The 21,754-nt window shown below is 43.1% G+C and overlaps 2 protein-coding genes across 5 annotated transcripts in view; one reads left to right on the forward strand and one right to left on the reverse strand.

Annotated features, from left to right (window-relative positions):
* LOC139761219 (uncharacterized) overlaps positions 1 to 8,931 on the reverse strand; it is a 28,608-nt gene extending 19,677 nt beyond the window's left edge. The window contains exons 1-3 of the mRNA XM_071685261.1: positions 8,879 to 8,931; positions 1,589 to 1,708; positions 862 to 996 (exon numbers count right to left, since the gene is read on the reverse strand). Of these exons, the coding sequence (XP_071541362.1) occupies positions 862 to 996; positions 1,589 to 1,700 (247 nt within the window). The 5' untranslated portion in view covers positions 1,701 to 1,708; positions 8,879 to 8,931. The remainder of the gene's footprint in view (positions 1 to 861; positions 997 to 1,588; positions 1,709 to 8,878) is intronic.
* The window catches only part of LOC139761069 (uncharacterized), a 133,167-nt gene that overhangs the window by 38,850 nt on the left and 72,563 nt on the right, over positions 1 to 21,754 (forward strand). The window lies entirely within an intron of this gene.

Genomic DNA, 21,754 nt, shown 5'->3' on the forward strand with positions numbered 1-21,754 from the left:
CATTGTCCTCAAACATCTCATTTCCAGCACATCCATCCTCCTGCGCACAACTCTATCCATAGCCCACGCCTCGCAACCATACAACATTGTTGGAACCACTATTCCTTCAAACATACCCATTTTTGCTTTCCGAGATAATGTTCTCGACTTCCACACATTCTTCAAGGCTCCCAGAATTTTCGCCCCCTCCCCCACCCTATGATCCACTTCCGCTTCCATGGTTCCATCCGCTGCCAGATCCACTCCCAGATATCTAAAACACTTCACTTCCTCCAGTTTTTCTCCATTCAAACTCACCTCCCAATTGACTTGACCCTCAACCCTACTGTACCTAATAACCTTGCTCTTATTCACATTTACTCTTAACTTTCTTCTTCCACACACTTTACCAAACTCAGTCACCAGCTTCTGCAGTTTCTCACATGAATCAGCCACCAGCGCTGTATCATCAGCGAACAACAACTGACTCACTTCCCAAGCTCTCTCATCCCCAACAGACTTCATTCTTGCCCCTCTTTCCAAAACTCTTGCATTCACCTCCCTAACAACCCCATCCATAAACAAATTAAACAACCATGGAGACATCACACACCCCTGCCGCAAACCTACATTCACTGAGAACCAATCACTTTCCTCTCTTCCTACACGTACACATGCCTTACATCCTCGATAAAAACTTTTCACTGCTTCTAACAACTTGCCTCCCATATATATATATATATATATATATATATATATATATATATATATATATATATATATATATATATATATATGTGTGTGTGTGTGTGTGTGTGTGTGTGTGTATGGCCTGAGACCAGACCAGTTAAAACCACGACAGAGGTTGGTTCCAATACTCACAACACGGTCCCAACTTGACAGTCCTGACGGAGGTTTTCCGACAGTTGGCCCGGGTGAAGAAGCAGAGGTTGGGGTACGAGACGCCGTTGCTACCACACACAGGGTCGTAGACGTACTCACACTGGCTGGGACATCCTGGAGCCAGAAAGATGCACTCAACACAACCTCGTGTGGCCTGACGACACACACCTTAGGTTGTCTTGGGCCACGGTGCTATTTAGCAGATATTAGACATCATTGGTAGAAAAGGAGGGGTTTGTATCGTGATGTGCGCTCCCGTTCTCTAGGACAATAATACCTTGTGAAGGTATGTGTGTGTGTGTGTGTTTTATGTGATATGTGTCACCAGCTTATGGACTGTTCAGCCAATGATATGGCCGACATTATACGTCAGACATGAGTAATAAACACAGGAACTGTTCGTGAAGGAAAGTGTTCATTTAAAATATATTTCCAAGACTTCCGTTGCTGCCGATATTTTTAGGCACTACATAACGCCATAGAGAAGTAAAGATGAACATAACACTGTCTAAATCTAATGCAGTGGGGTTGAAACCTGATAAAAGACATAGAATAAACCAAAGGGGATATGTGTGCCTGTGTTTATATCTGGCCATCTATTCAAGGTTAAGACGGGGGTGGCAACACTTTGAGTGTAAAACTCGCTCCCCGTAACACACAAATAGTCATCACAAACACCCATACCTCTCCGTCTAGCAACACTTACTTGAGCGTTGACCCTTGAAAATAATGTCTTGTGACGTCACGGACGTAACGGTCAGCGCCCGTAGGAGCAACGTCAGCAGTAAGGGCGGCGCCGGCTTGCCCATCCTCACCATTCTGGCACCTATAACGAATTTCGGGAGTTGAGTTGCAGAGGATGTATTATTCAGTCTCTGTTGACGTATGAGAGAGAGAGAGAGAGAGAGAGAGAGAGAGAGAGAGAGAGAGAGAGAGAGAGAGAGAGAGAGCAACATTATGTAGAATTAAGGGGAAAAAATATTCATTTCATGAAGATGTTTCGAACACAGGGATGAAGACCTTTCACAGGCCACTCTGATGTACGCGATAAACCCTCATGGACACACCAGATATGTGGAAAAAAAAATATATTGTCATTCATGGACACACTTCGCTGTGGGGGCAGCGGTGGTTCATCTTGCTTACCACACCCCTGGCCGGTCATCTAGCTTACCCACCCCCGCTGTGGGAAGCGGTGGTTCATCTGCTTACCCACCACCCCCCTGGCCGCGGTGGGCCAGCGGTTGGTTATCTTGCTTACCACACCCCGCTGTGGGGGAAGCGGTGGTTCATCTGCTTACCACACCCCGCTGTGGGAGCAGCGGTGGTTCATCTTGCTTACCCACACCCCGCTGTGGGGGCAGCGGTGGTTCATCTTGCTTACCCACACCCCGCTGTGGGAGCAGCGGTGGTTCATCTTGCTTACCCACACCCCGCTGTGGGGGAAGCGGTGGTTCATCTGCTTACCCACACCCCGCTGTGGGAGCAGCGGTGGTTCATCCACACTTAGTTGTGTCCGGGTGTTGATCGACACGCTTCGAGACACTGGGCGATCAACGGATTTCGGTAGAGAGTATAAGAAATGGTTTCCACTCCCGGATGCCATAGTAGACTGTAATGTTAAATTATTCTAATACTATAGAGTGTACTGTTAGATTAATACTATAGACTGTACTGTTAGATTATTCTACTACTATAGACTGTACTGTTAAATTATTCTAATACTATAGACTGTACTGTTAAATTATTCTAATACTATAGACTGTACTGTTAAATTATTCTAATACTATAGACTGTACTGTTAAATTATTCTAATACTATAGACTGTACTGTTAAATTATTCTAATACTGCGACTTTTCCGTTTTGATAATAGGTGATGGTTCTAGCCTCCTGTTATGTAAACCGTAAGAATGATGTGCCTTCTGCAACGCTAGTTTTGGGTTGAGGTATGAGAAAAGTATATGGGACGGGTGTGTCATGGCAGATGATGAATGTGTTCAGGATGGCCACTCCCAGCCGGGGCACGATAATTACTATTCCCCAACACACACACACACACCTCCCTCCCCTTCCAGTGGGAGGAAGATCAATTCACTGACGCTCGCGGGCAAGGGACGCGGGTCGTTCTCTGCCACAGCGTGTGTGGAACACTGGTTGGTCGCTGACGTTGACAATCAGCACTTTTGTGTGTGTGTAGCACGTCAGCACTTTTGTGTGTGTGTAGCACGTCAGCACTTTTGTGTGTGTGTCTGTGTGTGTGTGTGTGTAGCACTCCTAGCAACACTATTCTCAGAACTTGTGTGTATGGGAGAGAGAGAGAGAGAGGAGTTTGTGTTTGTAGCACTTTAGCAACACTGTATTGTTTGAACTTGTTTGTGTGTGTGTGTGGGAGGGATGAACTTGTGTTCCTAGCACTTAAGCAACACTGTATTTTTGAACTTTGTGTGTGTGTGTGTGTGTGTGTGTGGGAGGGATGAACTTGTGTTCTTAGCACTTAAGCAACACTGTATTTTTTGGACTTTGTGTGTGTGTGTGTGGGAGGGATGAACTTGTGTTCTTAGCACTTAAGCACACTGTATTTTTTGGACTTTGTATGTGTGTGTGTGTGTGTGGGAGGGATGAACTTGTGTTCCTAGCACTTAAGCAACACTGTATTCTCTGAACTTGACCCGTTGTAAGCCAGTGGAATCGTGGCTTCTCAAAACAGGTCCGTGTGGACCTCAGCGCTGTAGTATTCTCGTTTAATAATAAACTCTGTTAATATTCAGCAGTATGTGTTAGTATTCAGTGGTATGTGATTCTCTTTTTCGATGTTTCCGTGTTGCTTATGAGACTTTGGGGGGAGGGGGCATTCAACTGAATTTTGTATTCGCACGTGAGAGCGACACCACGACCAGTCATGGGTCGTGAAAGAGTACGACTTTTGAACAACTCGGTATCGTTGAACAGGGTGGTACGACCGTTGAGCACGGCACTTGAGCTTGACACATAACCCTTAAATGCACGAAAGTATTTGAGCTTGCTGGAAGACATCCTTATATTCACTCCAGTCTCTTCCAAATTGTATTAAAACTCTCTCACTTGTTAACAATCTAATTGTTACAACTGTAACTCATTTACGTCAACCAATCCCCTTTTTCATAACCCCTGCTTGGACTCCCGTGGTTTAAAGGTTCGCGTTCCTGAGCGCGACACATTCACTGGCCGCCCAGGGTCGGGTGCATGGGTTCGAATCCTGGTTACGGTAGTTGGTCCACAGTCAACCCAGCCGTTCATCCACCCTTGGAGATTGGTCGATAAAATAGGTACCTAGTTCAGGCTAGGATATATATATATATATATATATATATATATATATATATATATATATATATATATATATAATGGAAAGGATCACAATTTTGCACGTGATCAAAAGTCCACGGGGAATATGAAACACGATAAGTTCCCAAGTGCACTTTCGTGTAATAATCGCATCATCAGGGGAGACACAAGAGAGAAATATAACAGTCAGTTGATATACATTGAAGATAAGCTTGAACGCCATTTAGTAAACATGCTATTGTCCAAGACAGACAGACGGAGCTCCTTGTCTGTCTTGGACAATCACATGTTTACCAAATGGCGTCCTAGCTTCGTATCTTCGACGTATATCAACTGACTGTTATATTTCTCTCTTGTGTCTCCCCTGATGATGTGATTATTACACGACAGTGCACTTGGGAACTTATCGTGCTTGCTTTTCTCCGTGGACTCGTAGGAATATCTATCTATCTATCTATCTATCTATCTATCTATATATATATATATATATATATATATAATATATATATATATATATATATATATATATATATATATATATATATATATATATATGTTAATGGGATGGCCTTGGTTACGGTCTCAGTTGCCCGTGCGGTCTTAGGTAACGACAAAAAAAAAAAAAAAAAAATCACAATTTACAGTCGTCCATCCACGTCTCACAACTCACCTCATCGTAACCGGTATCTCATATGTCGCAATTTCTCGTATTTGATAGGTTACAGCCTGCCCTGCTTACCACATTTTCTTTGTCGCAGCTTATCCCTGCAACCCCTCTTTCCGTTCTAACAATATTCCCTTACTCATCACATCCCTCCGACGTTCACAAACTTCCCCGATGTGTCACAACTTTCAACCTCCTCCCCCAAGCTTAGATTACACCAGCCTTTCCGTCTCATGTTTACAGGTTCTCAGAAACGTTAGCTCGCTCGCCAGCGTCACCATTTTGCTTTTAACGATTCTGTCTGTGTAGTACTGTTCTTGTACATCAGATGACTTTGTTATAGGCCATCGGAAGGGAGCGGTAGGTGGTAAAGGGCCTTCTCCTTTTACTATCTTGTGTCCATATATATATTTCTTTTTCTTTCATACTATTCGCCATTTCCCGCATTAGCGAGGTAGCGTTGAGAACAGAGGACTGGGCCATTGAGGGAATATCCTCACCTGGGCCCCTTCTCTGTTCCCTCTTTTGGAAAAAAAAAAAAAAAAAAAAAAAAACGCTGTCTCCCGCGTTTGCGAGGTAGCGCAAGGAAACAGACGAAAGAAATGGCCCAACCCCCCCCCCCCCCCCCATACACATGTATATACATACGTCCACACACGCAAATATACATACCTACACAACTTTCCATGGTTTACCCCAGACGCTTCACATGCCTTGATTCAATCCACTGACAGCACGTCAACCCCGGTATACCACATCGCTCCAATTCACTCTATTCCTTGCCCTCCTTTCACCCTCCTGCATGTTCAGGCCCCGATCACACAAAATCTTTTTCACTCCATCTTTCCACCTCCAATTTGGTCTCCCTCTTCTCCTCGTTCCCTCCACCTCCGACACATATATCCTCTTGGTCAATCTTTCCTCACTCATTCTCTCCATGTGCCCAAACCACTTCAAAACACCCTCTTCTGCTCTCTCAACCACGCTCTTTTTATTTCCACACATCTCTCTTACCCTTACGTTACTCACTCGATCAAACCACCTCACACCACACATTGTCCTCAAACATCTCATTTCCAGCACATCCATCCTCCTGCGCACAACTCTATCCATAGCCCACGCCTCGCAACCATACAACATTGTTGGAACCACTATTCCTTCAAACATACCCATTTTTGCTTTCCGAGATAATCTTCTCGACTTCCACACATTCTTCAAGGCCCCCAGAATTTTCGCCCCCTCCCCCACCCTATGATCCACTTCCGCTTCCATGGTTCCATCCGCTGCCAGATCCACTCCCAGATATCTAAAACACTTCACTTCCTCCAGTTTTTCTCCATTCAAGCTCACCTCCCAATTGACTTGACCCTCAACCCTACTGTACCTAATAACCTTGCTCTTATTCACATTTACTCTTAACTTTCTTCTTCCACACACTTTACCAAACTCAGTCACCAGCTTCTGCAGTTTCTCACATGAATCAGCCACCAGCGCTGTATCATCAGCGAACAACAACTGACTCACTTCCCAAGCTCTCTCATCCCCAACAGACTTCATACTTGCCCCTCTTTCCAAAACTCTTGCATTTACCTCCCTAACAACCCCATCCATAAACAAATTAAACAACCATGGAGACATCACACACCCCTGCCGCAAACCTACATTCACTGAGAACCAATCACTTTCCTCTCTTCCTACACGTACACATGCCTTACATCCTCGATAAAAACTTTTCACTGCTTCTAACAACTTTCCTCCCACACCATATATTCTTAATACCTTCCACAGAGCATCTCTATCAACTCTATCATATGCCTTCTCCAGATCCATAAATGCTACATACAAATCCATTTGCTTTTCTAAGTATTTCTCACATACATTCTTCAAAGCAAACACCTGATCCACACATCCTCTACCACTTCTGAAACCACACTGCTCTTCCCCAATCTGATGCTCTGTACATGCCTTCACCCTCTCAATCAATACTCTCCCATATAATTTACCAGGAATACTCAACAAACTTATACCTCTGTAATTTGAGCACTCACTCTTATCCCCTTTGCCTTTGTACAATGGCACTATGCACGCATTCCGCCAATCCTCAGGCACCTCACCATGAGTCATACATACATTAAATAACCTTACCTTATATATATATATATATATATATATTGGTGTGGGAGGCAAGTTGTTAGAAGCAGTGAAAAGTTTTTATCGAGGATGTAAGGCATGTGTACGTGTAGGAAGAGAGGAAAGTGATTGGTTCTCAGTGAATGTAGGTTTGCGGCAGGGGTGTGTGATGTCTCCATGGTTTTTTTAATTTGTTTATGGATGGGGTTGTTAGGGAGGTGAATGCAAGAGTTTTGGAAAGAGGGGCAAGTATGAAGTCTGTTGTGGATGAGAGAGCTTGGGAAGTGAGTCAGTTGTTGTTCGCTGATGATACAGCGCTGGTGGCTGATTCATGTGAGAAACTGCAGAAGCTGGTGACTGAGTTTGGTAAAGTGTGTGAAAGAAGAAAGTTAAGAGTAAATGTGAATAAGAGCAAGGTTATTAGGTACAGTAGGGTTCAGGGTCAAGGCAATTGGGAGGTAAGTTTGAATGGAGAAAAACTGGAGGAAGTAAAGTGTTTTAGATATCTGGGAGTGGATCTGGCAGCGGATGGAACCATGGAAGCGGAAGTGGATCATAGGGTGGGGGAGGGGGCGAAAATCCTGGGAGCCTTGAAGAATGTGTGGAATTCGAGAAGATTATCTCGGAAAGCCAAAATGGGTATGTTTGAAGGAATAGTGGTTCCAACAATGTTGTATGGTTGCGAGGCGTGGGCTATGGATAGAGTTGTGCGCAGGAGGATGGATGTGCTGGAAATGAGATGTTTGAGGACAATGTGTGGTGTGAGGTGGTTTGATCGAGTAAGTAACGTAAGGGTAAGAGAGATGTGTGGAAATAAAAAGAGCGTGGTTGAGAGAGCAGAAGAGGGTGTTTTGAAATGGTTTGGGCACATGAAGAGAATGAGCGAGGAAAGATTGACCAAGAGGATATATGTGTCGGAGGTGGAGGGAACGAGAAGAGGGAGACCAAATTGGAGGTGGAAAGATGGAGTGAAAAAGATGTTGTGTGATCGGGGCCTGAACATGCAGGAGGGTGAAAGGAGGGCAAGGAATAGAGTGAATTGGATCGATGTGGTATACCGGGGTTGACGTGCTAGCACGTCAGTGGATTGAATCAGTGCATGTGAAGCGTCTGGGGTAAACCATGGAAAGCTGTGTAGGTATGTATATTTGCCTGTGTGGACGTGTATTTATATACATATGTATGGGGGTGGGTTGAGCCATTTCTTTCGTCTGTTTCCTTGCGCTACCTCGCAAACGCGGGAGACAGCGACAAAGCAAAATATATATATATATATATATATATATATATATATATATATATATATATATATATATATATATATATATCCTCCCCTTTCGCTTTTTTTTTTTTTTGATTTTCCAAAAGAGGGAACAGAGAAGGGGGTCAGGTGAGGATATTCCCTCAAAGGCCCAGTCCTCTGTTCTCAACGCTACCTCGCTAATGCGGGAAATGGCGAATAGTATGATATATATATATATATATATATATATATATATATATATATATATATATATATATATATATATATATATATATATATATTAGGAATGTAGAATATTTGTCTGTCCTCAAGAAAGTAACCTCGTCACAGACTATGTTCTGCTGTGTGTCACTTTATTTGTTTGCTTGGACAAGACGCAAGGAGTTTTACTTGAAGATTTTCTTGTATGTTGGTCTGTTGGAGAAGACAATACGACATGACAGCTTCCAGTTATCGAACGAGTTTGCCTAAAACTTCGGTTAGATGTTTCTTCGATCTGTTATTCGTCACTTAAGGATTGGTTACGATCTTATAGTTTTACCATCACTAGACTGTTTTTCTGTTTCTCGAGCGATGTACATAGTACAGATATGAAACACGGTGTAGCACGTACACTGAGTGGGGAAGTTACGGCGTCACCTACACACGGAGGGAGCCAGTGAAGAACTGGTGCGGTGGTTGGCCACGCTCCCTGGCTTCCAGGATGTTCCGAAGGTCGAGGGTAGAGGTGCCGTGTCTACCTTGCCCTGTGTCATTCCCACAAGCACCTTACACGCACATACGAGAGTGTAGAGTTTCCATTCTCCAGGCACAGGTAGGTAATGACACGCTTGCATAGCCTAGCCTAGCGTAGATAGGCTGAGAAACTCCAGTACGCTGTTTCCGTAAAGATGCCGGATAAATTTCAAGTTAGGGTCGATTTTGATGGTTGGTGCTTGTCTAGGGCCATATATATATATATATATATATATATATATATATATATATATATATATATATATATATATATATATGCACATATAATTTAATAAGACAGCATATTTGGAATTATTAATCTTTCTTGTGTTTTCTAATTTTCTCAGTATTATTCTACCATTAAGTGGGTGCTCTAACACCAGTTCTCCTTAGCCCGTCATTTATTACATTCAAGCTTTCGCCTTCACAGAGGCATAATCAGGAATCTACAAAAAGAGAGAGAAAAAAATGACCACAAAACTTGGATAAGAAAAGTAAATCTCAAACAAGATATGAAAACGTTCATGTAGGGTAGTACACTCTAAATACAACATATGGAAACAGAAGAATAGAGGACACACAGTCGACTTTTAAGCCCTTGAGCATTTTCGTCCGACCTTTAACCTAACCCTTCACTGTGAGGTCAGTGACGAGGCCATATTACCTAAGGGTCGTACCGTCGTGCTCGTGAGTCGTAAAGTCGTGTTCAAGGGTCGCACCCTGAAGGCAAAGCAAGGATTTTGTGTGGTCGATGAGGGTGCCACAGATAACGATATCCCTCACAGAAAGGTAGTGTTCCGTAGGAGGATCCCAGAAGTATCCCTTGCGTTACGTGTGTAAGTCGTGAGTAGCACGGAAGTCTTCCTTTGCGTTACAATATGTAAGTCCTGAGTAGCAGAAGTCGTGCACGACTGGCCGTAGGGAACGGGTGATCGGACGCTCATTTTTATACGACATACTAAGCTCTACCGCTCTCCTCTGCGTCGTATAGTTGTTACACAACACAAGACTCCATTTAGGGGGCCCGTACGACAAGGATGCGCTTCCAGCAGAAGCAGGAAAGTGATCAGTGATTCTAAGTGAATTCCGTGAAATCTTGGAAGTGAGGAACTTTCGTGTGCGTTTGAAACCTTAAATTGGATCCCGAAAGGAGGACTTTCGTGTGCTTATGAAACCTGAAATTGGATCCCGAAAGGAGGACTTTCGTGTGCTTATGAAACCTGAAATTGGATCCGGGAAGGAGGACTTTCGTGTGCTTATGAAACCTGAAATTGGATCCGATATCGATACTTCCAAAGTGGTTTCCGAAGATCTGTCTTTGTCTGCTGGCACAAATTTTATCTGATACATCACATGGGTTATATTTGATACATCACATTGGTGTTATAAAGGTCCGAAACTTTGGCAAACTATTTGATACAAATCACATAGATTTTTTTTTTTTTTAATTTTCCAAAAAAAGGAACAGAGAAGGGGGCCAGGTGAGGATATTCCGTCAAAGGCCCAGTCCTCTGTTCTTAACGCTACCTCGCTAATGCGGGAAATGGCTAATAGTATGAAAGAAATATATATATATATATATATATATATATATATATATATATATATATATATATATATATATATATATATATATGCATATATATATATATATATATATATATATATATATATATATATATATATATATATATATATATATATATATTTTTTTTTTTTTTTTTTTTTTTTTTTCATACTATTTGCCATTTCCCGCGTTAGCGAGGTAGCGTTAAGAACAGAGAACTGGGCCTTAGAGGGAATATCCTCACCTGACCCCCTTCTCTGTTGCTTCTTTTGGAAAATTAAAAAAAAAACAAGAAAGGGGAGGATTTCCAGCCACCCTCTCCCTCCCCTTTTAGTCGCCTTCTACGACACGCAGGGAATACGTGGGAAGTATTCTTTCTCCCCTATCCCCAGGGATAATATATATATATATATATATATATATATATATATATATATATATATATATATAGAGAGAGAGAGAGAGAGAGAGAGAGAGAGAGAGAGAGAGAGAGAGAGAGAGACAACCCTCATGGAATTTTCTGTAAACATCACAGAGGCCCCGTTTCCAAAGTCAGTTGCGGTGAAGGAAGATTTAGAATGTTACTTATTGTCAAGTAATAGATTCCCTCCACCTCATGGTGGGAAAGTTACGGATAGCGTAGACGTATAGCAAGTTTACGATGTTACAATGATTATTTCATTTAAGGGTGTCACTGCTTCCAGGGTATTATAGGAACTTTGTAAGTGACCTTCCCATCAACGCTACAAACCTGATTTAAAACTGGTCTTCCCGTCAGCGATGCGAGCCTCACTTTATTAAAACTGGCCTTCCCATCATCACTGCGACCTAACGTAAAACTGGCCTTCCCGTCAACACTGCGAGCCTCAGTTAAAACTGGTCTTCCCGTCAGCACTGCGAGCCTCACTTAAAACGGGTCTTCCCGTCAGCACTGCGAGTCTCACTTAAAACTGGTCTTCCCGTCAGCACTGCGAGCCTAACTTAAAACTGGCCTTCCCATCATCACTGCGACCTAACGTAAAACTGGCCTTCCCGTCAACACTGCGAGCCTCAGTTAAAACTGGCCTTCCCGTCAGCGATGCGAGCCTTACTTAAAACTGGTCTTCCCGTCAGCACTGCGAGCCTTACTTAAAACTGGTCTTCCCGTCAGCACTGCGAGTCTCAATTAAAACTGGTCTTCCCGTCAGCACTGCGAGCCTCAATTAAAACTGGTCTTCCCGTCAGCACTGCGAGCCTCAATTAAAACTGGTCTTCCCGTCAGCACTGCGAGCCTCAATTAAAACTGGCCTTCCCGTCAGCACTGCGAGCCTCAATTCAAACTGGCCTTCCCGTCAGCGATGCGAGCCTCAATTAAAACTGGTCTTCCCGTCAGCACTGCGAGCCTCAATTAAAACTGGTCTTCCCGTCAGCACTGCGAGCCTCAATTAAAACTGGCCTTCCCGTCAGCACTGCGAGCCTCAATTAAAACTGGTCTTCCCGTCAGCACTGCGAGCCTCAATTAAAACTGGTCTTCCCGTCAGCACTGCGAGCCTCAATTAAAACTGGCCTTCCCGTCAGCACTGCGAGTCTCACTTAAAACTGGCCTTCCCGTCAGCACTGCGAGCCTCAATTAAAACGGGTCTTCCCGTCAGCACTGCAAGCCTCAATTAAAACGGGTCTTCCCGTCAGCACTGCGAGCCTCAATTAAAACTGGCCTTCCCGTCAGCACTGCGAGCCTCAATTAAAACTGGCCTTCCCGTCAGCACTGCGAGCCTCAATTAAAACTGGCCTTCCCGTCAGCACTGCGAGCCTCAATTAAAACTGGCCTTCCCGTCAGCGATGCGAGCCTCACTTAAAACTGGCCTTCCCATCATCACTGCGACCTAACGTAAAACTGGCCTTCCCGTCAACACTGCGAGCCTCAATTAAAACTGGCCTTCCCGTCAGCACTGCGAGCCTCAGTTAAAACTGGTCTTCCCGTCAGCACTGCGAGCCTCAATTAAAACTGGCCTTCCCGTCAGCACTGCGAGCCTAACTTAAAACTGGTCTTCCCGTCAGCACTGCGAGCCTCAATTAAAACTGGCCTTCCCGTCAGCGATGCGAGCCTCACTTAAAACTGGTCTTCCCGTCAGCACTGCGAGCCTCAGTTAAAACTGGTCTTCCCGTCAGGACTGCGAGCCTTACTTAAAACTGGCCTTCCCGTCAACACTGCGAGCCTCAGTTAAAACTGGTCTTCCCGTCAGCGATGCGAGCCTCACTTAAAACTGGCCTTCCCGTCAGCACTGCGACCTAACGTAAAACTGCCCTTCCCGTCATTTTCCCGTCAGCACTGTGAGCTTTGCCTTAGAGTTGGTAACACTATTATCCCCTGGTATAGGCTAAAGCTAAAGCCTTTGATACACCGTGCGCTGAAGGAAGCGTTTGATGTGACAGGGTCTGTGAGGAGCTAGAAGATAGGTAGGTGCTGACGAAGACACATGATTACCATGAACAATTCATAGCATAAACTATGCATGTGATGCGGACACGCGTATCGACTTCCCATCCGTTTACGCAACAAGTGGCTGCCCTGTAAATAAAGCCTTGGCGTTCAGTCATTACCAGAAAAAGCTTTGAGTTTATTTTAGTTTTCATGTTCTTGGGTTTTTTTTTTTTTTGCAGTCATTGACTTATATTCATGTTCCTACTTGGGAAAGACATGTATTTATATGTCTACTCCTGTAAATCGCTTTGATGGTGCTATTGTGGTTTCCTAGTGCCTGCCGGTCAAGTAACGAGACATCGAAGTTAATCGTTTATGTAGGCGGAGGAGCCGTCAATTCTAGTCCTTCCCTTTCTTATATTGTGTATATTTGAGTCGATAAAACGTATGTCTATGACTTGCGCCTCCATAGTCGAAATGACAATTTGCAGGTTTTATTCTCTCTGGATTATCTGCATGCCTTCTAAGTTGTACCACACAATTCTGTGAGTTTCTGATACCTTCTGCTATCACAGACAGCCTGGAAAGGACCCAATGGTCTCTTGCTGTTCGAATTCCTTTGTATTCATCTCTTATGACTTTGTATTTTTATGTATTATAACAATGGAAATGGCGTCAGCCATCTGCATCCTGGAAGTGTTGGAGGTTTGTCTACAGCGCCCGGGGGCGAGCTGGACAAAGGAGACCGAATTTTCAAGATTCTTATGATAATGTTACGGGCCGGTAAAACCCACCGTTCCCCCAGCTGGCGGCGGAAATGCTAAGGTGTTGATCGTACCATAGTCCCCGTCCTCGAATGGGTCGGTACAAACCCTGGGATCTGATGGTCTGGCCTTTTTAAGGGTCAGATCGAAGGGGTAAGGCCATCGTCTCGCCCTTCCCAAGGGTCGTACTGTCAAGCTCATGGGGATTACCAAGTGCTGAGATAGCTAGAGATATCGCGCAGTCGCTTCCCGGAGCGGAATACCACAGTCTTTGTGCTGACAGTATGAGATTTGTATCGCTATCTTATTCATATGCCTTCGTCCGGAGCAGAACAATAAACAGGAAAAAAAACAAAGGTTACAGCGTTGTTTTTCTTCTTAATAATGTAGACGTATAACCCAGTCTGTCCGTATTTTAGTGAAGGCGCTGTGATGAGTAATACCGTAAAGTGGGAAATTGCATCGTACGTGAGACTGTGCATGTTAGCTAGGTGTTGAACTATATCGGAAGTTAACGCCGTAGGAGAACAGTATATATATATATATATATATATATATATATATATATATATATATATATATATATATATACATATATATATTATCCCTGGGGATAGGGGATTAAGAATACTTCCCACGTATTCCCTGCGTGTCGTAGAAGGCGACTAAAAGGGGAGGGAGCGGGGGGCTGGAAATCCTCCCCTCTCGGTTTTTTTTTCAATTTTCCAAAAGAAGGAACAGAGAATTGGGCCAGGTGAGGGTATTCCCTCAGAGGCCCAGTCCTCTGTTCTTAACGCTACCTCGCCAATGCGGGAAATGGCGAATAGTTTGAAAGAAAGATATATATATATATATATATATATATATATATATATATATATATATATATATATATATATCATCCTAAGTCAATTGCCTATTGGTCAACCAATGCCATTAAGGAGATTGCTTGTTGGTTTGGCTATGGGGCGAATGCAACGCACAGGATTCGAACCCGGAACGGAGGAGCCCCGTACGTGACTCGTGGTCAGCGACACCGACCTGTACATCACGAAAGCCATCTTTCCAGTCAGAGCGAGGTGACGTCAGGAATGGATGAATGAGTTGAAGAAAAATCCCTCCGGTCATGGTATTATAAAGTAATGATATAGGAGGGAAGAATTTTCAACCGTTCGCTCCCGCCTCTCCGTCGCAAGAGATACGTGGGTAGTATGTCTCTCCCCTGTATCAAGGGATAGGGCGGTTAGACTATTCACAGCATTTACCACATGGCAGGACATCGGCTGTGTCTAACTCAGGTATCAGAATATAGCCATATTCGGTTGACTTAACCACGATATCCGTATTAACGTAAACTCCGTTACCGTCCGTCGTAACGTCGACTGAGAGAGAGAGAGAATTGTGAGCTGGAACACCGTTGTAGTTCAGGATTTTTATCGAACTTTGGTGGCTAAAAATAAGACTCGACGAGTGTTTTATATTTGCCTTCATTCATTCATTCATTTATTTTTTTTTCTAACTTCATTCGCGGCGTCAATATGACGCCGCCTTTTGGTTGACGAATGATTTCATTTTGAAAAGGAAAAAAGTACTTATTTGGCATTGCATGTTACCCGAGAGATGAGCACCACTTACATATGTAGCCTTGTTTCCTTCACGTTCCGGAGTTAATAACTGCAAAATGGGTTTAATTGCCAGCCTAGCAGGATGCACAATACAGTTTAAGAGAAGGGGAAGGAGAGGGGGATTGAGTAATTACAGGAATTAAAAGGGCGTGTTTTTCATGGAGTACAGAGTACGGGTGCTGGAGTCTTTTTGAACCGTCTTAACCTTCACGCACTTGCAGTTTCCCGCCCCTGCTTGATCTCTGAAGTCGCAAGAATTTTGTCAGACAATCACAGAACGTAAGTTATGATTGATCGTAGCTCAGGAAGCAGTACATGACTTCCTGGATGAAGAAAATAAAAGATAGGATATCACGACCAAGGATGCGTAAGCGGACTTTTTTTTTTTTTTTTGAAGAACATTGAAGACTTTTAGAGGAGTTTTGGTATAAGTGATGGCTATTAAGGCCAAGAAATCTTGGATCATATCTCCTCCTCTGCTCACCCAAGCGCCACACTTAAAGCTAACCGAGGCATTTATGAACGAGTTCTTCAAAAAAAAAAAAATAATAATCATTATACTACATAGCGGAAGACGGTCCACAATAAACAATAATTCAAAACACACCGAAGGCGAACGAACACTGGTGCACCTCACTTCCTCGTACATTTATCGGCTTATCACAGCAACATACAGTTAGTATAATCCCCATGAAATATGAGGCTTGGTTTTATCACCGAAGTATTTATAGAAGCAACAGGTCTCGATGGAATGATTTAAGCACAAACAGTAGAATTTTACGATCAGTGGACCTAAAACTTTTTGGTACGCTTCTTAAACACGCACTAAGATTTCGTTCTTAGACATAAATTGAATTTCCAGATATTTGATGTAGGCTTCAGCTGTAGTAAAGTGATTTAGGATATATTTAAAAAAGACGGTAAACACTGTTTCCCTGGTGTCCAGCTTGAGACGACAACGATCACTTACATCCAAAAGTTTTATGCCATTTTGTACATCAGAAAGGGACAGCAGTCATATGCTGTTGTTATATAAGAGTTTTCAAACGCCATACACCACTCACCTTCCAAGGCTTGTTACAGAGGAAGTTGGAACAGTTCCCTGCGGTATGTTAACGCTTGAGGAGCGAGGGGTTGCTGCTGGCAGACTGGCTGTGTGGCGGTGAACCTGAACACTTTGATACTAACGTTAGGCGGGAGGGTCGTGTTGTTTGTGTGGTGTCATGGAGACATCGGTCGGTTCCTTGTCTTGCCGCAGGTTGCCGCTGTGGTGAAAAGACGGCCTCTTTACCTGTTCTCTGATATGCAACGAAAGTAACCCTTAAATGATATTGTTTCTGTAAAGTAACGTGTTGCTAACGTTGCTTATAACTGCTAAATGTATTCATGAGTTATTCTTCAGGGTCCATGCACAGACACAAGTCCTCATCGAGGTCGGGTCTTAGAAAATGAAAAGAAAATTAATTAAACAAAAGAAGGAAGACAGAAAAAATATTCAAAAGAGTTTTATGCGAAGTGGAAAATGTGCCTTTTTTTTAATGGGCTGGTCTTAGCTGTCAGGTAAGGACAGTAGTTCCAAAGCTTAATGGGGTAGGGAAAGACAGAAACTTTATAACGTCCCACACGTAAGTTAGGAGCAATTTACTCTATTTCAGTTGATGTATATCAGTTGAAGTGGTGAACAGAAGTAGATACCATAAATATAAGATTTCAGAATATATAGTTATGACTTTCAAAACATTCTCTTATCCTTATGAGGCACATATTTAATAATATTGCCACCTAAAACAAAAGCCTTTGAAGTACATGTCTCAAATTCTCATCTTCCAGTATGAATGAACGGGATGAGGTAGTGACATGCCAGTCCCACAATCGAGAAACTTGTACATCGATCAAGCGATTAAAGGGGGCGACGCCACTAGGTTATTGCCCTTGGTAACACACCCACGACTTTCCAGTAATGTACACATTAGTAACCATGTTATCATTAAGCTGAACACACACACACACACACACACTGCAGGTGAAGAGATGTGGGCAATCTGTTTGTGTGTGTGTTTTCGTTTTAATCTTGATGTAGGTGAGGAGGTAGTGTGTGTGTGTGTGTGTGTGAGTGTGTGTCACAGTGTGTGTGTGTGTGTGTGTGTGGAACCACAGGAAGCACGCACTGCATCTCCTGCGACACGCTTCCTGAGCCTCTCATAAGAACACACACCCAACTCATACTTCGGTGACAGATTGCATCTCGTAAGATAGCTTAGTAGTTCCTAGGTATTATCATAATCTTAAAAAATTTTCGTTATATGCCTTGTAGTATATAAGTATATGAAAATAGATACGAAACTGGATTCCCTAGTGTCTAGGTATTATCAGAATCTTGTAAAATCTATATGATATGTCTTGTAATATATATATATATATATATATATATATATATATATATATATATATATATATATATATATATATATTTGAAAATATATACGGTCGGATTCCCTGGCACACAGCGCCCTAGAGTGTAGGCTACTTCGTACTTTAACCTCCACAAAAGTACACTACGTATTCACTTATCTGTTTTCAATCTTCCCAAGGCTTTTCGTGCATGTCTTGACTAATAGGTAGTGTTGGGTTTATCACTAGTGTGAAGGTCGGTACCAAAGTGAACAACAGCGTAACATGTCCTTGACGCTGAGAAGTACCGTCAGGGATCGGATGCACATACATTGGTATTGAAGATTACTGATGTAGTACACGTCCTCTTACTGGGTTGTTTTGACCACTATATATTTGACCAGTATCGACAAAGGATGTGTGGCTATCAAGTTCCCATCCCAGGCTCAGGTCATTGTCTCTGTTTCATGTACGTTTCATGTACGCGTGGGTGTCTGGCTTTCACTTCGCAAACACGCATTCTCCACGTCGCACGCACACACACACACACACACACACACACACACACACACACACACACACACGACAGCAACTCGCACAGCTATTGTTAATTCTAAGTTTGCCATTGAGGAATTCGGATATTCTAAACTATATTTCAGTTTTGTCGCTGATTCCGTTTTACTTCTCTAACTTTGGCAAACGTTTCGGAAAATATTTCGGGAACAGTACGAAAAGTACATTTTAGTTGTGTCAATCAGATGTCTAGTTGTATGTATATATATCTGTTCGTGTTAGCTGTTCAGTTGCCGTCGATAACCACAGGTATGTTACTGTAGGCCTTTGGATTCACAGACTCGAAGAGGAGAAAAAGTTTTCGTTCCTCGGCAGATACAAAGCTGACTTAGAACTGTTTACGCGTACTAGCGTCCGTCGGTCGACGACGGCAGGAAGAGGTTGGGGGTGTTATGTTGTACGCGGTCGGCACGTCATGTTTGACGTTAGTGATATGGAAAATTACGCTCGAGATTTCGGGCATATATGTTATTTGTGGCTCTTGGTGTGTGTCCTGATCCAGGATGTGTCGCCAACACGAGTCTTATGAGTCTCGTGAGTTTGGGAAGCATAGTAGAAAGAAATAATAATCATTCCGTTTTGGAACAGAGAGGCATATTTGTGCTAGGTCTCAACCTTCGGAAGCAATTATTTCGATGCCTGAGGCAACGTTGAATGGGATGATTTGGTGTCCGGAAGTTTTTACGTGAACACGAGCCCCTGTAAATGTCTCAGCCAATGGTGGTGGATCCTGGTCTATTGCTATTGCTTAAACATTAGTTATCACGAAGTTGTTGAATACAAGTAAAAACAAATCGTATCTGACTTGTTATGATCGACAGTACTTTAGGAAGATGGCTGCGCAAGGGTGTAAGTAGCAAGCCTTGGCACCATAACATCAAAGGTTAATTTGAAGATGGAGTGACTCTTGACAGTAGAAAAAATATATAAATATGGGTAGATTAGATTCATGATCTACACTTAGTCAAGTGTCATTGGTCATTACTGGGAACTAGTGAAAGCATCGACACCTGTAACTTACAGGAGTGCTGACGGAATGGACACAAAAATCAGAATTTGCATATAGAAAAAAACCTAAATTGCTCGTAAGGCAAGTTAATGGAGCCACATTTGAGCAGCTGCACCCAAAGAATTCGGCTGGTCGGTATCGGCCCTTCGCTTGCTCTAGCCAGTTCCGGCTCACCATTCAAGTAGCATAACCTTGGCCGTGTGTCCTTGCGTAACGCCGCTGTAAATTTCGGCTTGGAACTGCTGGCAAGGTATGTCTATATGAACGAGGCGCCTCGTTCGACTTGGTGGAGGCGCTAGACCGACCTTACATCTACGATACACCTGATGTCTGATCTTTATTTACCCCTTTTCAGAAGACCTCTTTTTCCTTTATTCCATTTGTTTCCAATGTTGAGTTCTAGATGATGCCTTCATACGACGCAGGCTGGTCACTGTATATGGGTTGGGTTGTTGGTCGGCATGACTGAAAGATCGGTGTGGTGTAGTGCGTGACAGTTCATAAAATGTTACAGGTACTGAGTTGATGTACCTAACCATCACACGGTGGTCTTTACAAAGTTAGTGTATATATTCTTATTCCTGGGTTGAATGTTTCTGCCTAATTGCATTTCTTTGGCGATGTGGCGTCAGGAACTAAAAGAAGAAAGTTTACATTTGCACACGTCTACATGTATAACGCAGTGAAACCAGATCCCACCACAGACTATTCCATGGTTATCTTTGAAGGTTTCATGTGCCCGCACAGGTTCGAATCCCGGTCGCGGCAGCTGGTCCACAGTCCACTCAGCTGTTCATCCTTCCTTTGAGGCTGGATGATAGAATGGGCACTTGGCATAGGATAGTGTGTGTATGTGTATACATACATGCATAAGAGTAAAAACATCATACATGACAGCTAGAGACGAGTGTGAACGAATGTAGCCTTTGTTGTCTTTTCCTAGCGCTACCTCGCGTGCGTGCGGGGGGAGATGGGTGTCATTTCATGTGTGGCGGGGTGGCGACGGGAATGAATAAAGGCAGCAAGTATGAATTATGTACATGTGTATATATGTATATGTCTGTATATACATATGCATACGTTGGAAATGTATAGGTATGTATATGTGCTTGTGGACGTGTATGTATATGCATGTGTATGTGGGTGGGTTGGGACATTCTTTCGTCTGTTTCCTTGCGCTACCTAGCTAACGCGGGAAACAGCGACAGTAAAAAAAAGAATATATATATATATATATATATATATATATATATATATATATATATATATATATATATATATCTTTCTTTTATACTTCTCCCACTCAATTGCATTTTTTCCCTGCAAAAATCGTCCAAATGCCTCTCTCTTCTCTTTCACTAATACTCTTACTTCTTCATCCCACCACTCACTACCCTTTCTAAACAGCCCACCTCCCACTCTTCTCATGCCACAAGCATCTTTTGCGCAATCCATCACTGATTCCCTAAATACATCCCATTCCTCCCCCACTCCCCTTACTTCCATTGTATGTAGCATTTATGGATCTGGAGAAGGCATATGATAGAGTTGATAGAGATGCTCTGTGGAAGGTATTAAGAATATATGGTGTGGGAGGCAAGTTGTTAGAAGCAGTGAAAAGTTTTTATCGAGGATGTAAGGCATGTGTACGTGTAGGAAGAGAGGAAAGTGATTGGTTCTCAGTGAATGTAGGTTTGCGGCAGGGGTGTGTGATGTCTCCATGGTTGTTTAATTTGTTTATGGATGGGGTTGTTAGGGAGGTAAATGCAAGAGTCTTGGAAAGAGGGGCAAGTATGAAGTCTGTTGGGGATGAGAGAGCTTGGGAAGTGAGTCAGTTGTTGTTCGCTGATGATACAGCGCTGGTGGCGGATTCATGTGAGAAACTGCAGAAGCTGGTGACGGAGTTTGGTAAAGTGTGTGGAAGAAGAAAGTTAAGAGTAAATGTGAATAAGAGCAAGGTTATTAGGTACAGTAGGGTTGAGGGTCAAGTCAATTGGGAGGTGAGTTTGAATGGAGAAAAACTGGAGGAAGTGAAGTGTTTTAGATATCTGGGAGTGGATCTGTCAGCGGATGGAACCATGGGAGCGGAAGTGGATCATAGGGTGGGGGAGGGGGCGAAAATTTTGGGAGCCTTGAAAAATGTGTGGAAGTCGAGAACATTATCCCGGAAAGCAAAAATGGGTATGTTTGAAGGAATAGTAGTTCCAACAATGTTGTATGGTTGCGAGGCGTGGGCTATGGATAGAGTTGTGCGCAGGAGGATGGATGTGCTGGAAATGAGATGTTTGAGGACAATGTGTGGTGTGAGGTGGTTTGATCGAGTAAGTAACGTAAGGGTAAGAGAGATGTGTGGAAATAAAAAGAGCGTGGTTGAGAGAGCAGAAGAGGGTGTTTTGAAATGGTTTGGGCACATGGAGAGAATGA

The sequence above is a fragment of the Panulirus ornatus genome, chromosome 39 (genome assembly GCF_036320965.1).
Source record: "Panulirus ornatus isolate Po-2019 chromosome 39, ASM3632096v1, whole genome shotgun sequence".
Taxonomy (NCBI): domain Eukaryota; kingdom Metazoa; phylum Arthropoda; class Malacostraca; order Decapoda; family Palinuridae; genus Panulirus; species Panulirus ornatus.